This window comes from Pseudophryne corroboree, chromosome 7 (assembly GCF_028390025.1).
Source record: "Pseudophryne corroboree isolate aPseCor3 chromosome 7, aPseCor3.hap2, whole genome shotgun sequence".
Lineage (NCBI taxonomy): Eukaryota > Metazoa > Chordata > Amphibia > Anura > Myobatrachidae > Pseudophryne > Pseudophryne corroboree.
The window spans coordinates 424,329,156-424,350,736 of NC_086450.1; the positions used below are offsets into that span (position 1 = coordinate 424,329,156).

The window sequence follows — 21,581 nt, forward strand, 5'->3', positions numbered from 1 at the left end:
CATGATGGCGTCCCGCCTCAACAAAAAACTGGACAGGTATTACGCCAGGTCAAGAGACCCTCAGGCAATAGCTGTAGACGCTCTGGTAACACCATGGGTGTACCAGTCAGTGTATGTGTTTCCTCCTCTGCCTCTCATACCAAAAGTACTGAGAATTATACGGCAAAGGGGAGTAAGAACGATACTCGTGGCTCCGGATTGGCCAAGAAGAACTTGGTACCCGGAACTTCAGGAGATGCTCACGGAAGATCCGTGGCCTCTACCTCTAAGACGGGACCTGCTTCAGCAGGGACCGTGTCTATTCCAAGACTTACCGCGGCTGCGTTTGACGGCATGGCGGTTGAACGCCGAATCCTAAGGGAAAAAGGCATTCCGGAAGAGGTCATCCCTACCCTGGTAAAAGCCAGGAAGGAGGTGACTGCACAACATTATCACCGCATTTGGAGAAAATATGTTGCGTGGTGTGAGGCCAGGAAGGCCCCGACGGAGGAATTTCAACTGGGTCGATTCCTACATTTCCTGCAAACAGGATTGTCTATGGGCCTCAAATTAGGGTCCATTAAGGTTCAAATTTCGGCCCTGTCGATTTTCTTCCAGAAAGAATTGGCTTCAGTTCCTGAAGTCCAGACTTTTGTAAAAGGAGTACTACATATACAGCCCCCGGTTGTGCCCCCAGTGGCACCGTGGGATCTTAATGTAGTTTTGGATTTTCTCAAATCCCATTGGTTTGAGCCACTCAAATTGGTGGATTTGAAATATCTTACATGGAAAGTAACCATGCTACTGGCCCTGGCTTCAGCCAGGAGAGTGTCAGAATTGGCGGCTTTATCGTATAAAAGCCCATATCTGATTTTCCATTCGGACAGGGCAGAACTGCGGACGCGTCCTCACTTTCTGCCTAAGGTGGTTTCAGCGTTTCACCTGAACCAGCCTATTGTGGTGCCTGCGGCTACTAGCGATTTGGAGGATTCCAAGTTGCTGGACGTTGTCAGAGCATTGAAAATATATATTTCAAGGACGGCTGGAGTCAGAAAATCTGACTCGCTGTTTTTACTGTATGCACCCAACAAGCTGGGTGCTCCTGCTTCTAAGCAGACGATTGCTCGTTGGATTTGTAGCACAATTCAACTTGCACATTCTGTGGCAGGCCTGCCACAGCGTAAATCTGTCAAGGCCCATTCCACAAGGAAGGTGGGCTCATCTTGGGCGGCTGCCCGAGGGGTCTCGGCATTACAACTCTGCCGAGCAGCTACGTGGTCAGGGGAGAACACGTTTGTAAAATTCTACAAATTTGATACCCTGGCTAAGGAGGACCTGGAGTTCTCTCATTCGGTGCTGCAGAGTCATCCGCACTCTCCCGCCCGTTTGGGAGCTTTGGTATAATCCCCATGGTCCTTTCAGGAACCCCAGCATCCACTAGGACGTCAGAGAAAATAAGATTTTACTTACCGATAAATCTATTTCTCGTAGTCCGTAGTGGATGCTGGGCGCCCATCCCAAGTGCGGATTGTCTGCAATACTTGTACATAGTTATTGTTACAAAAAAATCGGGTTGTTATTGTTGTGAGCCGTCTGTTCAGAGGCTCCTACGTTTGTCATACTGTTAACTGGGTTCAGATCACAAGTTGTACGGTGTGATTGGTGTGGCTGGTGTGAGTCTTACCCGGGATTCAAAATCCTTCCTTATTGTGTACGCTCGTCCGGGCACAGTATCCTAACTGAGGCTTGGAGGAGGGTCATGGGGGGAGGAGCCAGTACACACCACCTAGTGGTCAAACTTTTAAATTTTGTGCCCTGTCTCCTGCGGAGCCGCTATTCCCCCATGGTCCTGACGGAGTCCCAGCATGGACTACGAGAAATAGATTTATCGGTAAGTAAAATCTTATTATATATATATATATATATATATATATATATATATATATATATATATATATATATATATATATATATTTGGAATTAAATGTATGTATCAGATCTATGTTTTGTGGTTAAAGAAAAGGGGCTGAGCAGTCCTGTTATTGTATACATATCTAGTTAATGCACACAGTAAGCAAGAGCGTCTCGCTATGCTTTGCAGGATTAGAAGACCATACGGAATCTGCACACTGTGTACAGAAGGTGTCATTGAGCTGCTACAAAACATGACATACTATACAGAGCTGCACAATTAATCCTGTGCATTATTATCCATAATGAAGACCAGGAAATTCTGCACAGTGTAGAACAACGCACTGTTAATTCCCACGAATGTCACTGGGGCTCGTGTATAAGCCCTAAACCTATTTAAAGGAGTCCCATAGATCCAATATGTCTGTATATTTAGATAGCAGTCTCTGCTTTCCCTTTTTTGGAGTTGAAAAGTTGTGTAGGAGACTCTTTTGCAATTTTGCACATTGTAAACCCTGGAATATATACGCAGGAGGGGAGAGGAGTGGGCTGCAGAGCCGTGCGTTGACTGTCTCCTCAAAACTTCTCCGGGTTCCTGTGTGGGCCCCGGCCTGTGACATAACACCGTAATCCACTCTGGTGATGTAACCCGTAATCTCAGTGCTTTGATGGTTCCCTGCCAAGTGACTCACTTAGGGAATGTTGGCTCTCATCTCCACTCTGGGCGGTTTAAAAAAAAAAAAAAAGTTCAGCCGCAATGGGTTAAGTGCCTTTTAATGTTTAACTCCTCTGATGCTGGTTCCAAGTTGCAGTCAGCCGGGTGCTGAGCAACTGGCTACTATTTTACGTCACTACAGACTAAAAGGTTGCAACGGCCTCGTTTAACAAATTGTGCCACCCTCAATCTTTAGTTTGGACTGCTTACCCGTTTCTTTTTACATTTTAATACATGTAAATCCATATAACTATTTTACTGTGCTTTAATGAGTATGGGGTGAAAATACTGGGAGCCCCAAGTAAGATGGGTGAGCCAGATGACACAGGCTGAGCATAGGAGGAGAGTGTTACTGCGGAGGGATGTCTTTACCTGGGGTTTGTTGGGGGATAGAAGTGATTATACGTGGAGCTGTTAAAGTCAGAATGTTGAAAATGTCTAGAATAGAAGGTATGACTTGACTGAGACGTATACAGTAAGGTGAGGATTCCAGGGTACATCCGTGATCCATTTTGCGTCTTCCGTTTTTATTTCACTCAGTGGAAGCAGCCAGTTGTTGGTCTGAATGAATACTCCAGTAAACACATTTGGGTAAATTTACTAAGATGGGAGTTCTATTTAAGATGGGATATTGCCCACAACAACCAATCAGATTCCATGTATTATCTTCTAGAAGGTGCTAGATAAATGAGAAGTAGAATCTGGTTGGTTGCTATGGACAACATCCCATCTTAAATAGAACTCCCATCTTAGTAAATTTACCCCATTGTACCAGCAGTCACTGACCTCACCGTTGCCCTTGATGACCAAAAATTATGTAGCATAATTAATATTCGTGAGACTGTGGCTCATAGTAAATGGACAAGCGGCATTATTTTCCTTTGTAGGTAACACATGCACTTTAAACCCAGGTACCTACCTTACCCTTTAGTTAACCTGACAAATGTAAATAAAAGAATGTTAAAATGGGCCTGCCACCAAACAAGATGACTGTGTGAGCAGGTTAAAGCATACTGCAATTTGAGTGCATGTATATAAGCAGTACCGGTACGGTGTTTCCTACCCAGCTGCGTTGGAATCATGGTTCCACGATGAGCCGCCTCCCCTCACGCTAATTCTATGTAGAATTACCTGGCCCTCCCCTCACGCTGAGTGTTAGAAGATTTGGTGATCATGTCCGTAAAATATCGTTTAGCATTTTTTCCTTTCTGGTTTATGAAGCTTCCTGGATAATCGGTTTCCGGTGACAGCTCTCTTACCTTTTACTGTAAAATGACTTGTACTAACTGGTTTTACAGTCAACCTTGTCCCTCGTGTAGCACTATCCAGCTGTCATATTAGGTGATTCACCTTACCTGCCATTAGTATATCTTGGCCTTCCCTTCCACTAATCCCATTTATTGATCATCCCTGTTTGAACTTGGTGAATTATATGAATGTGCGAGTTGTGAATGAGTTGTGTAGTAAACACCGGTGCTCTGCTACAATCTCCAGCCAGCCCTGTGTACTCACGAGGGATCATATGACGGTGGTTAGGACGGAACGACATCCGATGGGAAGCGGACAGGACAAAACAACTCGACGCTTCACAGGAGGAGAGAGCTGTGCTTGGCGTGTGATTGACATCATTTTGGAAGTGGACAATGGCAGAGAACTGGTAAATGAACGTGGCACAAACAGCAGCTTTAGGAAATAAGTTTTCATTTTCCGTGAAAGGGGTGGTGAACTGTGATTTCTCACCGAGGGACATAGAGCATTAGTGTATTCACTAGGAGCAAACTCTCTCCCTGTGAGTATTCGTTGTCAGGAGACAGTAAGCAAAAGCACACAGTTCCCTTGTCTTAGCTAATTGTCTCCGCTTAAGTTATTCATGTCCTCCAACTCCACATACTGTGTAGAGACAGCAGACACTTTGCAGATTCATCATCTGCGTTGTGCAGTGTGGAATATGGTGATTGGCTTTCAGGATGCAGATAAATTGGTTTAATTCAATGTTGAATCGCGCGTAGTTCGTAACACTGGAAAAGCGTATCTGGATTGTACAATGACTGTTATCAAACCAATTGCTATCTGAGGCAATCAGTTCATTCCTATATATGGCAGTCACAGTGTCGTGTGCAGACTTAAAGCAGTGCATTATGGGCTGAGCAAACTGTGAGGGGAAGTGTAGAACAGTTTATTGTGATATGGACAAACTAAGGTTTTATTAGAGAATATTTGTCAGGGGCAGCGGCATGTAAAGGAGAGAGCCTAATTTAACGGCCCTTCTTTTACTTCCTGCACTTTAATATGGGTTATAGGAAAAACGATGTCTGTTTCAAAAGGTAATTGTGCACATGTGTAATGGGATAAGATTGTGACAATGGGGGTAATTCTGAGTTGATCGCAGCAGGAACTTTGTTAGCAGTTGGGCAAAACCATGTGCACTGCAGGGGAGGCAGATATAACATGTGCAGAGAGAGTTAGATTTGGGTGGGTGTGTTCAATCTGCAATCTAAATTGCAGTGTAAAAATAAAGCAGCCAGTATTTACCCTGCACAGAAACAGAATAACCCACCCAAATCTAACTCTCTCTGCACATGTTATATCTGACCCCCCCTGCAGTGCACATGGTTTTGCCCAACTGCTAACAAAGTTCCTGCTGCGATCAACTCAGAATTACCCCCAATGTGTTGTTGTTTTTTTGCTCGTACTGCAGATGACAATCCATTTTTTGCAGGATGTGAATATGGTGCTATGATCAATGTTGAATGTATGAATGGTATTCTGTATATAGGTCTGACACAAGAATCTTTATATCGGGTCATGAGTCACCTTACCACTGTGCTGCTGGGGACCCTGCTCCTTCCACTATATAACACTCAGTATGTGTCTTCCTGCTGCCTCTAGTCCCCTCCCCACGTCAGGTCATTTCCCCTGTCACATGCAGTCCCTGTATTCAATAACCCATCAATCATCTCCTAACACACTATGTGCTGTTGGGAGAAACCTGCTATTTCCACTATATAACTGTCAGTCTTTGGCTATTTCTGCTGCCTTCATTCTCCTTTTTACATAATGACACTGCCCCTTTTACATGCAGCCCTCTGTCCTTACTGACGCATCACTCATCTTCAGATATACTTTGTGTAACTGGGGGACCCTGCTCCTTCCATTATATAACGCTCAGTTAGTGGCTTTCTGATGCCTCCATTCCCCACATGACATCGGGTCACTGCCCATTTCACATGCAGCCTTGTACTCATAGAATCATAGTATTTAACGGCAGATAAGAACCACTTGGCCCATCTAGTCTGACCCCCTTTTTTATTTTTTACCATATTTGTATCTCAAACCTTATTTGAGCCTTATTTCTTTGCAAGTTTATCCTTATGTCTATCCCATGCATATTTAAATTGCTCTACTGTCTTAGCCTCTACCACCTCTGATGGGAGACTATTCCACTTGTCCACTACCCTTTCTGTGAAGTAATTTTTCCTCAAATTTCCCCTGAACCTACTTTACCTCCCTCCAGTCTCAGTGCATGTCCTTGTGTCCTATTGCTTCTCTTCATTTGTAGAGTGTTTCCCTCCTGGTCTTTGTTAGAAACTTTCAAATATATCAAGGGTTTTATCGTGTCCCCCCCTTCACGTCTCTGCTCCAAACTATACAAATTGAGGTTTTTTTTTAGTCTTTCTGGGTATGTTTTGTGATTTAGTCCCTGCACCATTTTAGTTGCCCTTCTTTGTACAGTCTCTAATGTATTAATATCCTTTTGAAGATATGGCCTCAAGAATTGAACGCAGTATTCTAGCTGAGGCCGTACCAGTGACCTATACAGTGACATTATTACTTCTTTCTTTCTGCTGCTGATTTCTCTCCCAATGTAGCCAAGCATCTGACTAACCTTCCTCATTGCTTTGTTACTTTGATTACCTGCCTTTAAGTCACCTGAAATAGTGACTCCTAGATCCCTTTCCTCCTCAGTAGTTTCCAGTCTAGTGCCATTAATACTATATTTAGCCTTTGGATTTTTGAGAGCTAAGTGCATGATTTTGCTGTTTTTTTTTTTTTGCATTAAACTGTAGTTGCCACACTCTTGACCATTCCTCTAGTCTACCTAGATCCTCAAGTCATTTGTTTTACCCCACTTGGTGTGTCTACCCTGTTGCATACCTTTGTGTCATCTGCAAAAAGGCATACTATTCCTTTAATGCCATTTGCAATGTCACCAATAAAGATCTTAAAAAGCACTGGTCCAAGTACAGATCCCTGGGGTACTCCACTGGTAACATTTCCCTCCATAGATTGCACTCCATTTACCACAACTCTCTGTTTTCTATCCTACAACCAAGATCTTATCCATTCAATAATTTTCGTATCCAGTCCCAAGCTTTCAAGATTATTTAGTATGGAAAAAGGGAGAGGTTAGTGAGGATTCTAGGCAAATTTTTTTTTACAAGTGTACGCCCAATCAGATTGCCAAAAGACCTGCCCAAATCGGTTAAATAATATACTAAAAGCTAAAAAAGACAATAGATCAAAGGCAACACATAGGAAAGATCCAACGTTCACGTTTTCCTCCAGAGGTGGTTCAAGTGAATAAAAACAAAACAAAACAAAGACAGTACTACACATTTTTTGTCGATTTTTTATTTTATTTTATTTTAATTTTATTCACATGAACCACCTCTGGAGGAAAATGTGAATCAGACGAGGACATACTATCTGTGAATTAGTGGACTTATCGGTTCAATCTTTCCTATGTGTTGCCTTTGATCTATTGTCTTGTTTTTAGCATTAAGTTTTTTTTTTTTTTTAGCAGTCTGCGATCTGGAGCAGAGTCAAAAGCCTTACTAAAGTCTAGATAAGCTATATTCACGGCTCCACCTTGATCCATCACTTTAGTCCAGGCATTCCCAACCACGGTCCTCAAGGCACACCAACAGTGCACGTTTTAGTGATATCCAGGCTGCAGCACAGATGGTTAAATCAAAATAACTGAGCTACTAATTACGTAATCTGTGCCGAAGCCTGGATATCACTAAAACCTTCACTGTTGGTGTGCCTCGAGGACCGTGGTTGGGAATGCCTGCTTTAGTCACACAGTTGAAAAAGTCAATAAGATTTGTTTGACATGATCTCCCCCCAGTGAATCCATGCTGTTTGGGATTCTGTAAATTGATGGATTTGAGATAATCTACAACTCTTTCTTTTAAGAGTGTTTTCCCCATTATTGTTGTAAGACTCACTGGTCTGTAGTTGTTTGCCTATTCCTTGCTTCCACTTTTGTGCAGTGGGACTACGTTCGGTCTTTTCCAGTCCTCTGGAATTACTCCTGTAACTTCAGTAACACTTCACTCATATCCTGATATACTATGTGCTGCTGGGGGACCCTATTCCTTCCACTATCTTGGTCTGCGGCTTCCTACTACTTTCCTTCCGCTCCTCACATCTTGTCACTGCCACTGTCCAGTACATCCTTGTTCTCATGGACATATCACTCTTGTCCTGATATACTCTGTGCTGCTGTTGGCATTCAGGTGATCTTAAATCATCACACCATTTCTGTAATCTGCTAGTGACATAGTGTATTGTTATCACTATATTTATGTGCAAAGCAGATTTGAAAGAATACTTGTGTTTTAATGACTGTTATGTGGTAGCGACGGGTCCACTTTAAACGTTCTTCAGTGTGTAACGCACAGAGCAAGTTGTGTACAGCATCATTGTTCTACTGGTCAGGTCATGATCTTCCATGACAGCAACTCCTGGCAAAGAGATTGATTGTACATTGATTTTTGCCTCCTAATCTGCGCAGTGGAAGGAAATACCTCTTACAACATGCGTACAAAACTTGTTCCACACATTAGGTCAACCCCAGATACACTACAGCTGTTTATGGTCTGTTTATCCAAGTGAAATGAATCCGTGTGCTGGGATATGTTGCAGAGGCGATTACTGGCCCAGATTCCTGGACATGTGCGTGAGGAAGATACCAGGCTGTCTCCGTCCATCACACAAAGCACCCAGGGATTTCCAATGTTTGTTTTCCTCCTGAACATTGTACCTTCCTATATGCGGCCAGACAGCTGCCATCATCAGGACGGCAAGACAGAAAGGAACAGCGGGAAATGCCGCCCTGCTCTTACAGTAAACAGTCCACGTTAGTTGCGTTATCCGGGTACTATGTTTACAATAAAACACATTAAAAACTGCAACTTAAAGGCACCCTTAAAGCAGTCTATAAACTGAACGTTATGCTGCCCATACATTAGGACGACCAGCATCCAATGCGAATCAACTCACGATTTCCCTCGAACGCCTCGGAAGCTCTTGGACACGATTTGTTTTTTTGAGGACACACGATGTGCATACGATTTTGTGACCCGTTGTGTGCCCCCATACGATGGATCGTATCACGATCCATCGTATGCCTGACAAAAAGCATACACTCAAATGACGCTGATCGAACAATCCATTGTATGTGCATAAAACATGGTACCATGTGCCTGCGATTACGACGGATAATATGTTTGCATGTATGATCTGAGGATGAGAAGTTCAACCTGCGGGACACACTTCCTGTCTAAAGGAAAATACAGTAACACACTTCCTGTCTAAAGGAAAATATGGGATTGGCAGCAGCATGAAGATGTCGCCCGGGCCAATCTTTGGCTCTCCAGCTGTTGTGACACTATACATCCCAGAATGCCCTGCCATAGTTTTACCATTCACTAATAGCAAAACTGTGGCAGGAAATGCTGTGCTATGTATCTTACAGAATACTTGTTCTCCACTGTGTGTAGGTGATCACCCTCCAGAGAAGTTTGTTATTGAGTGATTTATTTCTCTCGCTCTATGGGTGTGAGAGGTCACGCGGGATCTGATGTGCTACTACTACTAGCCAATCAGCTCCTAACTGTCATGTTACAGTCTGTTAGAAAATGACAGTTAAGCCCAGTGCACACCAGCCGAGCACCCACCGATATTGGCAGCGGTGGGGTGCCGTCTTCGGCAAGTGCATACACACTTTCCGATGCCAGCGGGTAAGGGAGCGACGGCGGGGGAACGACACCGGCTGTCATTGACGAGGACGTCCCTTGTCTGTACATGTTCAGATGAGGGAGGGGGTCGTTAACGATGTGCGGGAGCGCGCATCGTTAACAACATTGAGTGTACACGTTGGACAAGATTGTGAAAGATCTCGCTCATATTGTTCCTTCTGAGCGAGATCTTTTACTTTCTAGTCTAGTGTGTATGGGGCTTTAGCAGCGGATTAGCTGGTACTTTTCTTTCTCTTTCTCTCGGTACATCTGACCCATGGGGCTTTAGCATGCTACCTCTTTTGAAGCTAGAAGTGTGGCGCTTTGATAGCACTCAGCTGCTCCTGGGTGACTGTGATCAGAAAATACTGCATGCAGAGTCCCGCCTGTGCTTCCGCATGTCAGTGCTGGTACAGATACGGACTTTGGGTGCTGTACCTTTTTCTAGCTGGAGCCGTGCTACGGTCAAGCTACCTGTGACAACAGACTTGCTGTGTATATAGAATTGTTTCCAATGCACAGATGCAACCTCTTCCCCCATTAGTGCGGTGCCTAGTGCTGAGCGGTTCCCCTCCACAATAGGACTAGATACAGAGCGTACTGATTAATGTTGATAGACCCTTTTATGGGCAGCAATGCTGCAACTAGTCACACTTGCATCAAAGGAGGCTTAACTTGAGGAAGGGAGGGGTCGGCAGGTGTTAAATTAGTGAGCCAGTCACTCCCAGCGTACATTAATATTCCTCATAATACAGGTTTCTCTGACGTCCTAGTGGATGCTGGGAACTCCGTAAGGACCATGGGGAATAGCGGCTCCGCAGGAGACTGGGCACAAAAGTAAAAGCTTTCTGACTAGCTGGTGTGCACTGGCTCCTCCCCCTATGACCCTCCTCCAAGCCTCAGTTAGATTTTTGTGCCCGGCCGAGAAGGGTGCATGCTAGGTAGCTCTCCAGAGCTGCTTAGAGTAAAACTAGACAGGTATTGCGCCAGGTCAAGGTACCCTCAGGCAATAGCTGTGGACGCTCTGGTAACACCGTGGGTGTACCAGTCAGTGTATGTGTTCCCTCCTCTGCCTCTCATACCCAAGGTATTGAGAATTATAAGACGGAGAGGAGTAAGAACTATACTCGTGGCTCCGGATTGGCCAAGAAGGACTTGGTACCCGGAACTTCAAGAGATGCTCACGGAGGACCCGTGGCCTCTACCTCTAAGGAAGGACCTGCTCCAGCAGGGACCTTGTCTGTTCCAAGACTTACCGCGGCTGCGTTTGACGGCATGGAGGTTGAACGCCGGATCCTGAAGGAAAAAGGCATTCCAGATGAAGTCATCCCTACCCTGGTCAAGGCCAGGAAGGATGTAACCGCAAAACATTATCACCGCATTTGGCGAAAATATGTTGCGTGGTGTGAGGCCAAGAAGGCCCCTACAGAGGAATTTCAACTGGGTCGTTTCCTGCATTTCCTGCAAACAGGAATATCTATGGGCCTAAAATTAGGGTCCATTAAGGTTCAAATTTCGGCCCTGTCGATCTTCTTCCAAAAAGAACTGGCTTCAGTGCCTGAAGTTCAGACGTTTGTCAAAGGGGTACTGCATATACAGCCTCCTTTTGTGCCTCCAGTGGCACCTTGGGATCTCAATGTAGTGTTGAGTCTCCTAAAATCACATTGGTTTGAACCACTCACCACTGTGGAATTGAAATATCTCACATGGAAAGTGGTCATGCTGTTAGCCCTGGCTTCAGCCAGGCGTGTCTCCGAATTGGCGGCTTTGTCGTATAAAAGCCCTTACCTAATTTTTCATTCAGACAGGGCAGAACTGAGGACTCGCCCTCAATTTCTCCCTAAGGTGGTTTCAGCATTTCACATGAACCAGCCTATTGTGGTGCCTGCGGCTACTAGGGACTTGGAGGACTCCAAGTTGCTGGACGTAGTCAGGGCCCTGAAAATATGTTTCCAGGACGGCTGGAGTCAGAAAATCTGACTCGCTGTTTATCCTGTATGCACCCAACAAGCTGGGTGCTCCTGCTTCTAAGCAGACGATTGCTCGTTGGATTTGTAGTACAATTCAGCTTGCACATTCTGTGGCAGGCCTGCCACAGCCAAAATCTGTAAAAGCCCATTCCACAAGTGGGCTCATCTTGGGCGGCTGCCCGAGGGGTCTCGGCTTTACAACTTTGCCGAGCAGCTACTTGGTCAGGGGCAAACACGTTTGCTAAATTCTACAAATTTGATACCCTGGCTGAGGAGGACCTGGAGTTCTCTCATTCGGTGCTGCAGAGTCATCCGCACTCTCCCGCCCGTTTGGGAGCTTTGGTATAATCCCCATGGTCCTTACGGAGTTCCCAGCATCCACTAGGACGTAACAATAACTATATACAAGTATTGCAGACAATCCGCACTTGGGATGGGCGCCCAGCATCCACTACGGACTATGAGAAATAGAATTATCGGTAAGTAAATTCTTATTTTTTATGTCATATAAATAGAGTACAAATGTTTACATTGACAAACCTGACTGTTAAGGGCCCCATACACTACAACGATATGTCCTGAGGCTGAAGTCAGAGGCGATTTTCCTTGACCTCTCCTGGGAGCTTCCCGGTAGTGGTTCCATACGATTCCATACGATTTGGTACATTTTGCATGCGATATATGCCTGTGGGAACAGACCTATCACGAGTGCAGCACTAACAATCTAGGGGAGCCGATCCGACCCTCGCGGGAACGCACATCGGATCGGAAACACATCCAAAATGCCCGATTTCACCAGATGTATCGGCCCGAATGCTCGAAATTGGATGAAATCGAGCATTATAGTTTCAGGACCTTCTGTTCTTATCTGCAACCTTTATTCCCCTGCTTGCAGGGCTGTACCAGTGCATGTAGGGCCGCTACCCAGGGCGCAGATCCATAGGGTAAACATGGTTGGCTGTATCTGCTTTACAGTCCCTAATGCCATAAGAGACGCTCTGCTCTCTCCAGTGCCGCACTGAGTAGCCGACAGGCCTGGAGCCACACCGTGCAGCGAGGAGATGTTCTGGTGAAGTGTAGTGGTACTAGAGAGAGCGGGGGAGGGGACAGAGAGGTGGCGCTTCCCAGCCTGACCTGGGTGCCAAACGGAGGATGGCGTTGCCTGCATATTATAGTTTTTGTGTATGACTGTTGAAATGAACACCCAGAAGCCAGTCAGGACCTTATACAGGCTAATTCATAACGCAGGCCCCCCAGATTTCTCTCAAGCTGCAGCAAGCCCCTAAATTGTTTGCATATATCATTTTGGTGCACCTCAGTGATGTCACTAGTACAGTATGACTGACTGAATATGATTCAGGCCAAGGATTGCGGCCACCGGTATCCAGTACACTTTAGAGGTTGTGTTGGGGCACTTATATACTAGTCATGGTGTGAGGTTATGATGCTTGTTGTTACTTTGTTTCTTTGTTACCATTTGTCTCTTTTTGACCTATCCAGATCCTCCTCTCTTCGCTGTCAGTACCTCTGGCCACCGTTCTCTCCTCCCCCACTGCGCTGTAAGGTCAGCGCACGTATGGGGCTCTGCATTCATTATCTGCCATAATAGTCATTTTGTTACTTGGAAAACACTGCTCTGTCTCCCATCTATCGGCTTTATTTTGCCCTTTTCTGCACGCCACAAATTGGTGGGGGGGGGGGGCACTCCGAAACACCCACATGTATCCTGGAGAGTTCCCATTGTAAAGCCATACCAGACAGGTTAGGGAGGCAGAGAAGAGGAGAACTGCAATGCCTTCAAGGATGCCTCTTATCTGGAACATATTCTATAGACTCATTAGTTTAGTCTCTTGCCTTCTGCAGTGCCAAATTCTTGCTTCATTTCCTCCTCGCCATAACAACTCCTTGTAAACACACACAGCGCTATCTGATGGGGGAAAGGAGATGAACCCTTGACTGTGACACTGTGACACAGTGTGGAATTATTACTTCTTGTGCTAATGGTCATCTCAGGAACTAAGGGTATAACAAGGAAATCTGTCATGTGATCAGGAATATGTATTTGAACAAGCAAGAAGTCCTGGTGTTTTGCTTGCACAGTGGTTAGCATTCCCAACTTAATTTAATAATCCCTTTTGTGGCACACAGCTTCACTGGATGAATCTTGAAACCAATTTTAGTTATCTAATAAGGCACAGTGGGTGGGGTGTGACTTGTTGACAGTCATCAGATCAACATGAGAATGTCGTCAGGCTCATGTCGACATTGACCATCTCTACATTCATCCTGTCTACCCGATATGTTGACATGAAGTGTCGGCAAACTGTCCCTGGTGGTCTATTGGTCTTTTCTCCCGGTGGCAGACAGTCATGCGAGGATTAGTTCCGTTGTTCCAGGGAGTATTTATTCTCCTATCCCCGCTTTACGCAGTTAAACTCTGCGCTTTTGGGCGCAACTAGCGTTATAACTAATGGGTGCCCAAAAACAATTGAATTGCTATGTTGGATGCCCATTTGCAGCTGCGATCCCGTCTGAGAACCACCGCTCGCGTACAAAGACGCAGACATAAGATTCATATTGAGCCCTCTTAGACTTCCCCCGTTACTGCCCACAGACGCTCCCTGATTGTCAGTCACTTTGCAGCTGGAGTCCTGGGCTGTGCAGAGTCTACTGCAGCAGGTATATGGCTGGTGCAAGTGTGTGCTGATGATGACTGCTGCTTCCATAAGCTGATGGATAGGGGCTGTGCGATTGCATAGTCATGTAACGCTGCATACGCAAATATTTGCATTAGGTTCCATGCACGCCGTGCAGGTATAATTGTCGACGACTAGTGTGCAACGCAAAATCGGGCCACTAAGTCTGTTTTATGTCCACGTACTGTACACAGGAGTAAAGGCTTATTTGTTATTTTCGATGTATTAGATGTTCTGTAGACTGTAAGCTTGCGAGCAGGGCCCTCTCACCTCTTTCTCTGTTTGTTATTAATCTTATTAATGGTGTGTTCCCAGCTGTAAAGCACAGTGTAATATGCATATAAATAACTGTAATAATTCTAAATAATAAGGGGATAAATGTAGGAAGCAGACCAGTCAGATGCTACCTATAATCTGAATTCACTCGACAATTGTCACTTCAAAGCTGGCTCACTTCTCCACTTTTTCACTGTTTCATACATCTACCCCTATCCTAATGGTGGGTACACACTGCACGATATATCTGCAGATCAACTGATCGGGCATTGTGTTGTGCAAATAGTACAGGAAGGGGTATGAGAAAATGCTCTTCCAATGACAACTCGTTCCCTCCTCTAATGTCTGCTTTTATCCTGACATCAGTGGGGCGCACCAACTAACGGCAGGGTGCATTTCTCAGTGTAAAATACAGACAGCGCTGGAAAAAGCCAACCGCGGGCACTGTATAAGTTTATATTCCCATATAAATAACTTGTTGTCTGCGTCTGAACCAGCGCCAAATGTCTGCGAATGACTCCTATCACCATGAACAACATGTTTGGAAATGCCTTAAAGAAGAAAGTAATAGCCAGATGCGCCTGTTGTAAATACCACCTGTGTGTATTGGGTCAGCCAGTATAGAATGGATTTCGGGAGTTCTGATGAGGTGTTCTTATTCCCGTCACACAGTGTGCTGAGTGACGGCTTGTATTTGCCATATGCCTCTCCTGTTCTGTGACTATATACATTTTGGTCATCATGCGATGAGTGGAGATTTCTGGTAATCCTCCAGTGGGCGCAGAGAGATAAAATGTAAAGATTTAAATCCCAGAAAAGGTGCCTAATCTGAGAACGGGCCAACGCACGGGGGTCTGTGTGTTGTCAGCAATAGTCTTCCAGTCCGGCTCAGCCCCGGAGTCGGGCCCTGTATAAGTAAACTGTTTATAAAGTGTGCTTCCAGCGCATATCCCTTATATAGTCATACATTTTCTAAGCAAAGCAGAGCGTGAGTGATGGATCAGAGGCGCAATCTCTGTGGTGTAACGTTTGCCGTGGGAGCAGGTGCCCTGCAAAGTCCCCGCTGTACACCCCGATGTATAGTGAGGGTGTGGACGCACCTCGTGCAGGCTGTGAAGACCTGGTTCCTCTGTGAGCTGCTGCTTAGGATCATTGTGGCAGATCTTCCTGTAACATATAAACGGAACCCCAGGACTTCCCGCTGGCCTTTCTCTGCCTGTCACCAGCTGGTCCATGTTAAGGTGCTTCTGTCGCCTCTGATCCAGCGCAGACACAGACAGACGCAGTGAACATTGAGCAGAGCACTGTGCGATGCAATGTGTGTATACAGGTGAAATCCGCCACCCCCCAGACTGTCTGCAGGCAACTGCTCTGACTGCATATTCAGCCTTCTTGTGTCAGAGGGCTGCTAAAACTATGCATAGCAGTTTACCTAAATACAGTGAGCAACTTATAACAGACACAAATGTAAAACTTTTCATACATTGAGAGAACGCGAGATATTTGACATTTTATTAACATTTGCAGTTCGGCAGCTGTTTACAAGATATTCAGACTTGGCCGTCAAAGCCCCCAACAACCCTGGTTTTAAGGATATCCATGCTCGAGCACAGATTTGTTCATTCAAAATAACTGCTGCTGATTAGGTCACCTATGCTCAAGCATGGATATCCTTCATAACTGGATTGTGAGGGGTTTGAGGACTTACTATGGGAGACACTAATAAATGCCACTTCAGGTTAAGGACAGGGTATGCTCGCCCCTCTGCCGGCATTCTAGCACCCAGGATGCCGATGTCGGTATACTGACATTCGGCATCCCGTGCGGCAAGATCACATACAGATCGCAGGGACTGACCAGGTGTTTTTAATAAGTCTACTGGGCAGAAACTGCTATGCATTATCAAACCCCCCCCCCCCCACCACCACCACCACCACCTCCTCCCCCCCCCCCCTTCAAATAATATGTTCATATCTTTTTTTGATAATTGTGTGTTTTTTTTTTTTATATATATATATATATATATATATATATATATATATATATATATATATATATATATATATATATATATATATATATATATATATATATAATTTTTTTTTTTTTGTTTGACCTTTTTGTTTATTTTTTAATAACACTGTTTTGGTTCTGTTACAGGCCAAGCCCATTTACGGGGGATGGTTATTGCTGGCACCAGAGGGCACGGACTTTGACAACCCCATGCACCGATCCCGGGTAAGAATTAGAAATAGTCTTTGCTATTGGCTGCAAATTAATGTTGGTGAAGTTGGTGTTTGTCTTCCTACCCCGTATATTAAGACTGCATGTTTAAGTATCAAAATCTTGTTTGTTTTAATCATTTATCATTGGAAAGAGGTACATTTGCAGTTGTCATCTTTTTAAACCACTAGAATGCTTGCTTTATCTGCCACCCCCCTGTCATGGCATTGCTGCAGCCCAGTGTCGGACAGGGGCATGAAGGGTCTACTGGGGGAGTGCAGTCTGCCTATGTTTTAATCTGTCCATATAAATGCATTATAAATCTATAAGCCTGATGATATAATGGACGTGTGGCTGGGTGCCAACAGACACTGTGTTTTTTCATCTGTGTCTCATGAGTGGCTCTCCCCTCACCCGCTGTACAGATGGGTTTGAGTTTATTACCGTAGACGGTGCAGCATGGGTAAGGATTAAGTGGAGACTGTGTGCTATCTTATGCTAGATCTAATTACTTTCTGTCAGTGGCTTTGGATATTCATGTGGTTTGCAAAAAAAAAAAAAAATACTGTGTGTGCCAGGGCTCCTCCACTGCAGTAGTTGGCAGGATGAATTCTGCTGGTTGTTGATTTTGGCCTCTGCTTAACATATGTCTGTAATAACCTATGGAAATTTGCTTACGGACCAATCCACCATACATTAGGTATATTTTCAAGGGGGTTGGTAACGCATTGCTGTGCCTGGGATCCCGGTAGTCAGCATACTGACGGAGGGATCCTGGCAGCAGCTGCCGTTGGGTGGGTCGAGCGCAACAGAGCTCATTGCGGGCTCGCTGTGGTCGCCACGCAGCGGGCTCGGTGGCTTGCTGCGCTTGCCGTTGGTTCTATTCCCACTCTATGGGGTCGATTCAATTCAGCAACAGATGAATAGCGCCGGGAATTAGCTCCCGACGCTATTCAATTCAGCTACTAGTTACCCGCAATTGTCGGGAAGTATTCTTTCACCCCCGGGGGGTGAGAAGAAAACCGACAAAAGTGCTGCCGCGAGGCTGATTCTGTCGGGAATCGGCATCGCCGCGGGCAGTTAAGTCGGAGAATGCGCGTTCTCCCGACAAAACTACCTGTTAAGCCGGCGAGAACGGGCATTCACCAACTTAACTTTAGCTGAATTGAATAGCGTCGGGAGCTAATTCCCGGCGCTATTCATCTGTTGCCGAAGACTGCTTTGTGTTCTTCAGGTTGTAAGATACATAGGAAATGAGAAACAAGCTCTATGTATCCGCCAAACCCCCCCCCCCCCCCCCCCCCCCCTCTTTGTCTCTGTGGATTTTTTTTTTTTTATGAATGGAGTGTGAGAATGTTTTGCTAGCAAACATCTGTTATCAATTGTGCATGGGTTAATTCCCCTCACCCCCAACTCCATTCCCCGGTTTCTGATGGGCTTCAGCGTTTCCTATCGGAGACTCCGGTTAGAGTAGTATCCCATCTCAATTAGACTTGTGTATTTCCTGTCTCTGACCTCATCATTTAATAACAGATTAAATATAGAAGTCTAACCAATGTAAAACGCAATAATTCGAGGATTAGGCAGCCTCAAACAAATACAGGAGCCAAACCTACATAACTCTTCTAAAGACTCATTGTTTCCAGCTAGAATGGAGTACAAGCCCTTACCATATATGCGCATCCTGCCTACTTTCCCAGCGGAACGCAGTCGGTTAAATAGTACGTTTCTTGTTTTTTTTTCTTCTTTAGTTTATCTTTAACAATCTCCTGACACTTTCTAGCTGTTGTCATTCCCTTAAAATAGCACGGGGAATATGAGAAACTTCTGCCTCCTGACTGGGGTTTATTAAAAGATGCTGCCTAGACGAGCAGTAAAAATACAATCCTACACAGGGATCATTTTTGTTGTTGTGCAACAGTAAACACAACAATGAGACAATGAGGATGTTGTTCGTCTTTGTTAAAGGCTCTGCTTTACTTCTATCTATCTATCTATCTATCTATCTATCTATCTATCTATCTATCTATCTATCTATCTAAGTCCTGGATTGGTCGGCACTCCCCTTATATAATGCATCTGCCACGGTGCCTTCCTTGTAGAGCTATACAGGTGTATGTGGTCCCATAGAGAGGGGTTAGCATTTGACCACTCTCAATTTGTAAGAACCAGGCGGCACATGGAGGACTGATAAACTAAAGTGAAGCTTTAGTGAATCAAAAAAATGGAAATGGCAAGCTATGCCATATGTTGTTTTTTTTTTTTTTTGTCAAATCTGCATGGGCGAAACGGACCCAAAAACTGTTAAACGCCTGCAAATTCAACAGAACACGTGGATCGGTGGCGAATTCGCCAATCCACGTGTTTTCGCTCATGCAGATTTTTCTACCAAATAATGGGCAAAGTGCAGTTTTTTTTTTCAACTGGTTGAAAAAAATGGCCCTAATTGAATACTCCCCAATATTGCCTTTTTTGCTTAAGCTGGGTGCACACTGGAGCAATGTCAGGCTGATTTGCTATTTTGTAATGATAAATTGCCTACATTGTTCAGTGTGTATGGGTGATTGCGCGCTCCCGCGGTTGCTAGGTCTGATGGTCTGCACATCAGACCTTGTACAAGCTAGTGAAGGACTGAACATGATCATTCCGCCCTCCCTTAAACTTGTTCCAGTGTGTACACTCAATTTGTTCTCCAAGGCATTCATCCTATTGTTTGCATGAATGGTCGCCCACTCCAGTGTGTACCCAACTTTACGTTTTGTTGCTTCTGCTGTGCAAAAACCCCAATTTGTAGGTTGCTATAACCCAGAGCTGTCTTACAGCCTCAGTAGGCTGAGCCCAGCTATGTCTCACCCCACACGGGGGAGGGGCTTGGGGGTATCTGTGTTGGCAAAATGGTGAGATGGCCACATCATTGCAGTTCTACAATTGCTGAATCCTAAAAATCCAGTTGCGTCTTTGTCATACTGTGTGGGTGTTAATTGATCAACTAACTGTGTTATAGGCTGGGTCTCTATAGCATTAGTCATATAGATGCGTCCTCCTACACCTAGCCTCAATACGTCATGCAACGTGAGATGCCTGGCGTGAGTGAGCTGCCAGGTCCCATGCAGTACGGCTCACATTGGGTGTCTTTTTTTTTTTTTTATTTGTCAAAAATGCTTAAGGGCCCTACAGGCTAGGCGACCCGCCGCCAAGCTGCCCGACCTCCGATACGGGCGACCCGGCGGCGAGGGGGAGGGAAGTTTCTTCACTCCACCCGGCGCGATAGCAATACATGCTAATATGGAGTCTCGTCCATATTGGCCTGCGTTCATAAGCAACGGGGCACCAATGATGAACGAGTGCGGGGCCGCGCATCGTTCATCGTTGGTGCCTACACACTGCACAATATGAACGAGTTCTCGTTTATTAATGAACGAGAACGTTCATATCGTGCAATGTTATCTGCTAGTGTGTAGGGCCCTTTATTCGCAACTCAATGCGGCTAGGATGCACAAGGAGACTGTGCTGATTAATTGATATGATACTTGTATATTGTGTGTGACAATCTGGAGCTTGTATTGGAAGACAGCTGCTACTACATTGTAGCACTTCATGTACAGATTCAGAGACTCAGCCGCACAGATAGTACTGCACAAGTGTCGTATATGAAATTAAATGATAGTCTTCTTGTGCGTCCTAGTCACGTTGAAACTAAGACACATTTCTCTAACGTCCTAAGTGGATGCTGGGGACTCCGTCAGGACCATGGGGATTAGCGGCTCCGCAGGAGACAGGGCACAAAAATAAAGCTTTAGGATCAGGTGGTGTGTACTGGCTCCTCCCCCTATGACCCTCCTCCAAGCCTCAGTTAGGTTTTTGTGCCCGTCCGAGCAGGGTGCAATCTAGGTGGCTCTCCTAAAGAGCTGCTTAGAAAAAGTTTTTAGGTTTCTTATTTTCAGTGAGTCCTGCTGGCAACAGGCTCACTGCATCGAGGGACTTAGGGGAGGGAAGTGAACTCACCTGCGTGCAGGATGGATTGGCTTCTTAGGCTACTGGACACCATTAGCTCCAGAGGGAGTCGGAACACAGGTCTCACCCTGGGGTTCGTCCCGGAGCCGTGCCGCCGACCCCCCTTGCAGATGCCGAAGATTGAAGAGGTCCAGAAACAGGCGGCAGAAGACTTTTCAGTCTTCATGAGGTAGCGCACAGCACTGCAGCTGTGCGCCATTGTTGTCAGCACACTTCACACAGCGGTCACTGAGGGTGCAGGGCGCTGAGGGGGGCGCCCTGGGCAGCAATGTATAATACCTTTTTTATGGCTAAAAATACATCACATATAGCCCTTGAGGCTATATGGATGTATTTAACCCCTGCCAGGTCTCAGAAAAACGGGAGAAGAAGCCCGCCGAAAAGGGGGCGGGGCCTATTCTCCTCAGCACACAGCGCCATTTTCCCTCACAGAAATGCTGGTGGGAAAGCTCCCAGGCTCTCCCCTGCACTGCACTACAGAAACAGGGTTAAAACAGAGAGGGGGGGCACTTATTTGGCGATATGTATATATATATTAAAATGCTATAAGGGAAAAACACTTATATAAAGGTTGTCCCTGTATAATTATAGCGTTTTTGGTGTGTGCTGGCAAACTCTCCCTCTGTCTCCCCAAAGGGCTAGTGGGGTCCTGTCCTCTATCAGAGCATTCCCTGTGTGTGTGCTGTGTGTCGGTACGTGTGTGTCGACATGTATGAGGACGATGTTGGTGAGGAGGCGGAGCAATTGCCTGAAATGGTGATGTCACTCTCTA

The 21,581-nt window shown here is 45.4% G+C and overlaps 1 protein-coding gene across 8 annotated transcripts in view; it reads left to right on the forward strand.

The window, feature by feature from the left end:
- MPRIP (myosin phosphatase Rho interacting protein) overlaps positions 1 to 21,581 on the forward strand; it is a 206,753-nt gene that overhangs the window by 29,840 nt on the left and 155,332 nt on the right. For all 8 annotated transcript variants that reach the window (XM_063934824.1, XM_063934821.1, XM_063934822.1 and 5 more), the window contains exon 2: positions 16,733 to 16,810. In XM_063934824.1, coding sequence (XP_063790894.1) covers positions 16,733 to 16,810 — 78 coding nt within the window. The remainder of the gene's footprint in view (positions 1 to 16,732; positions 16,811 to 21,581) is intronic.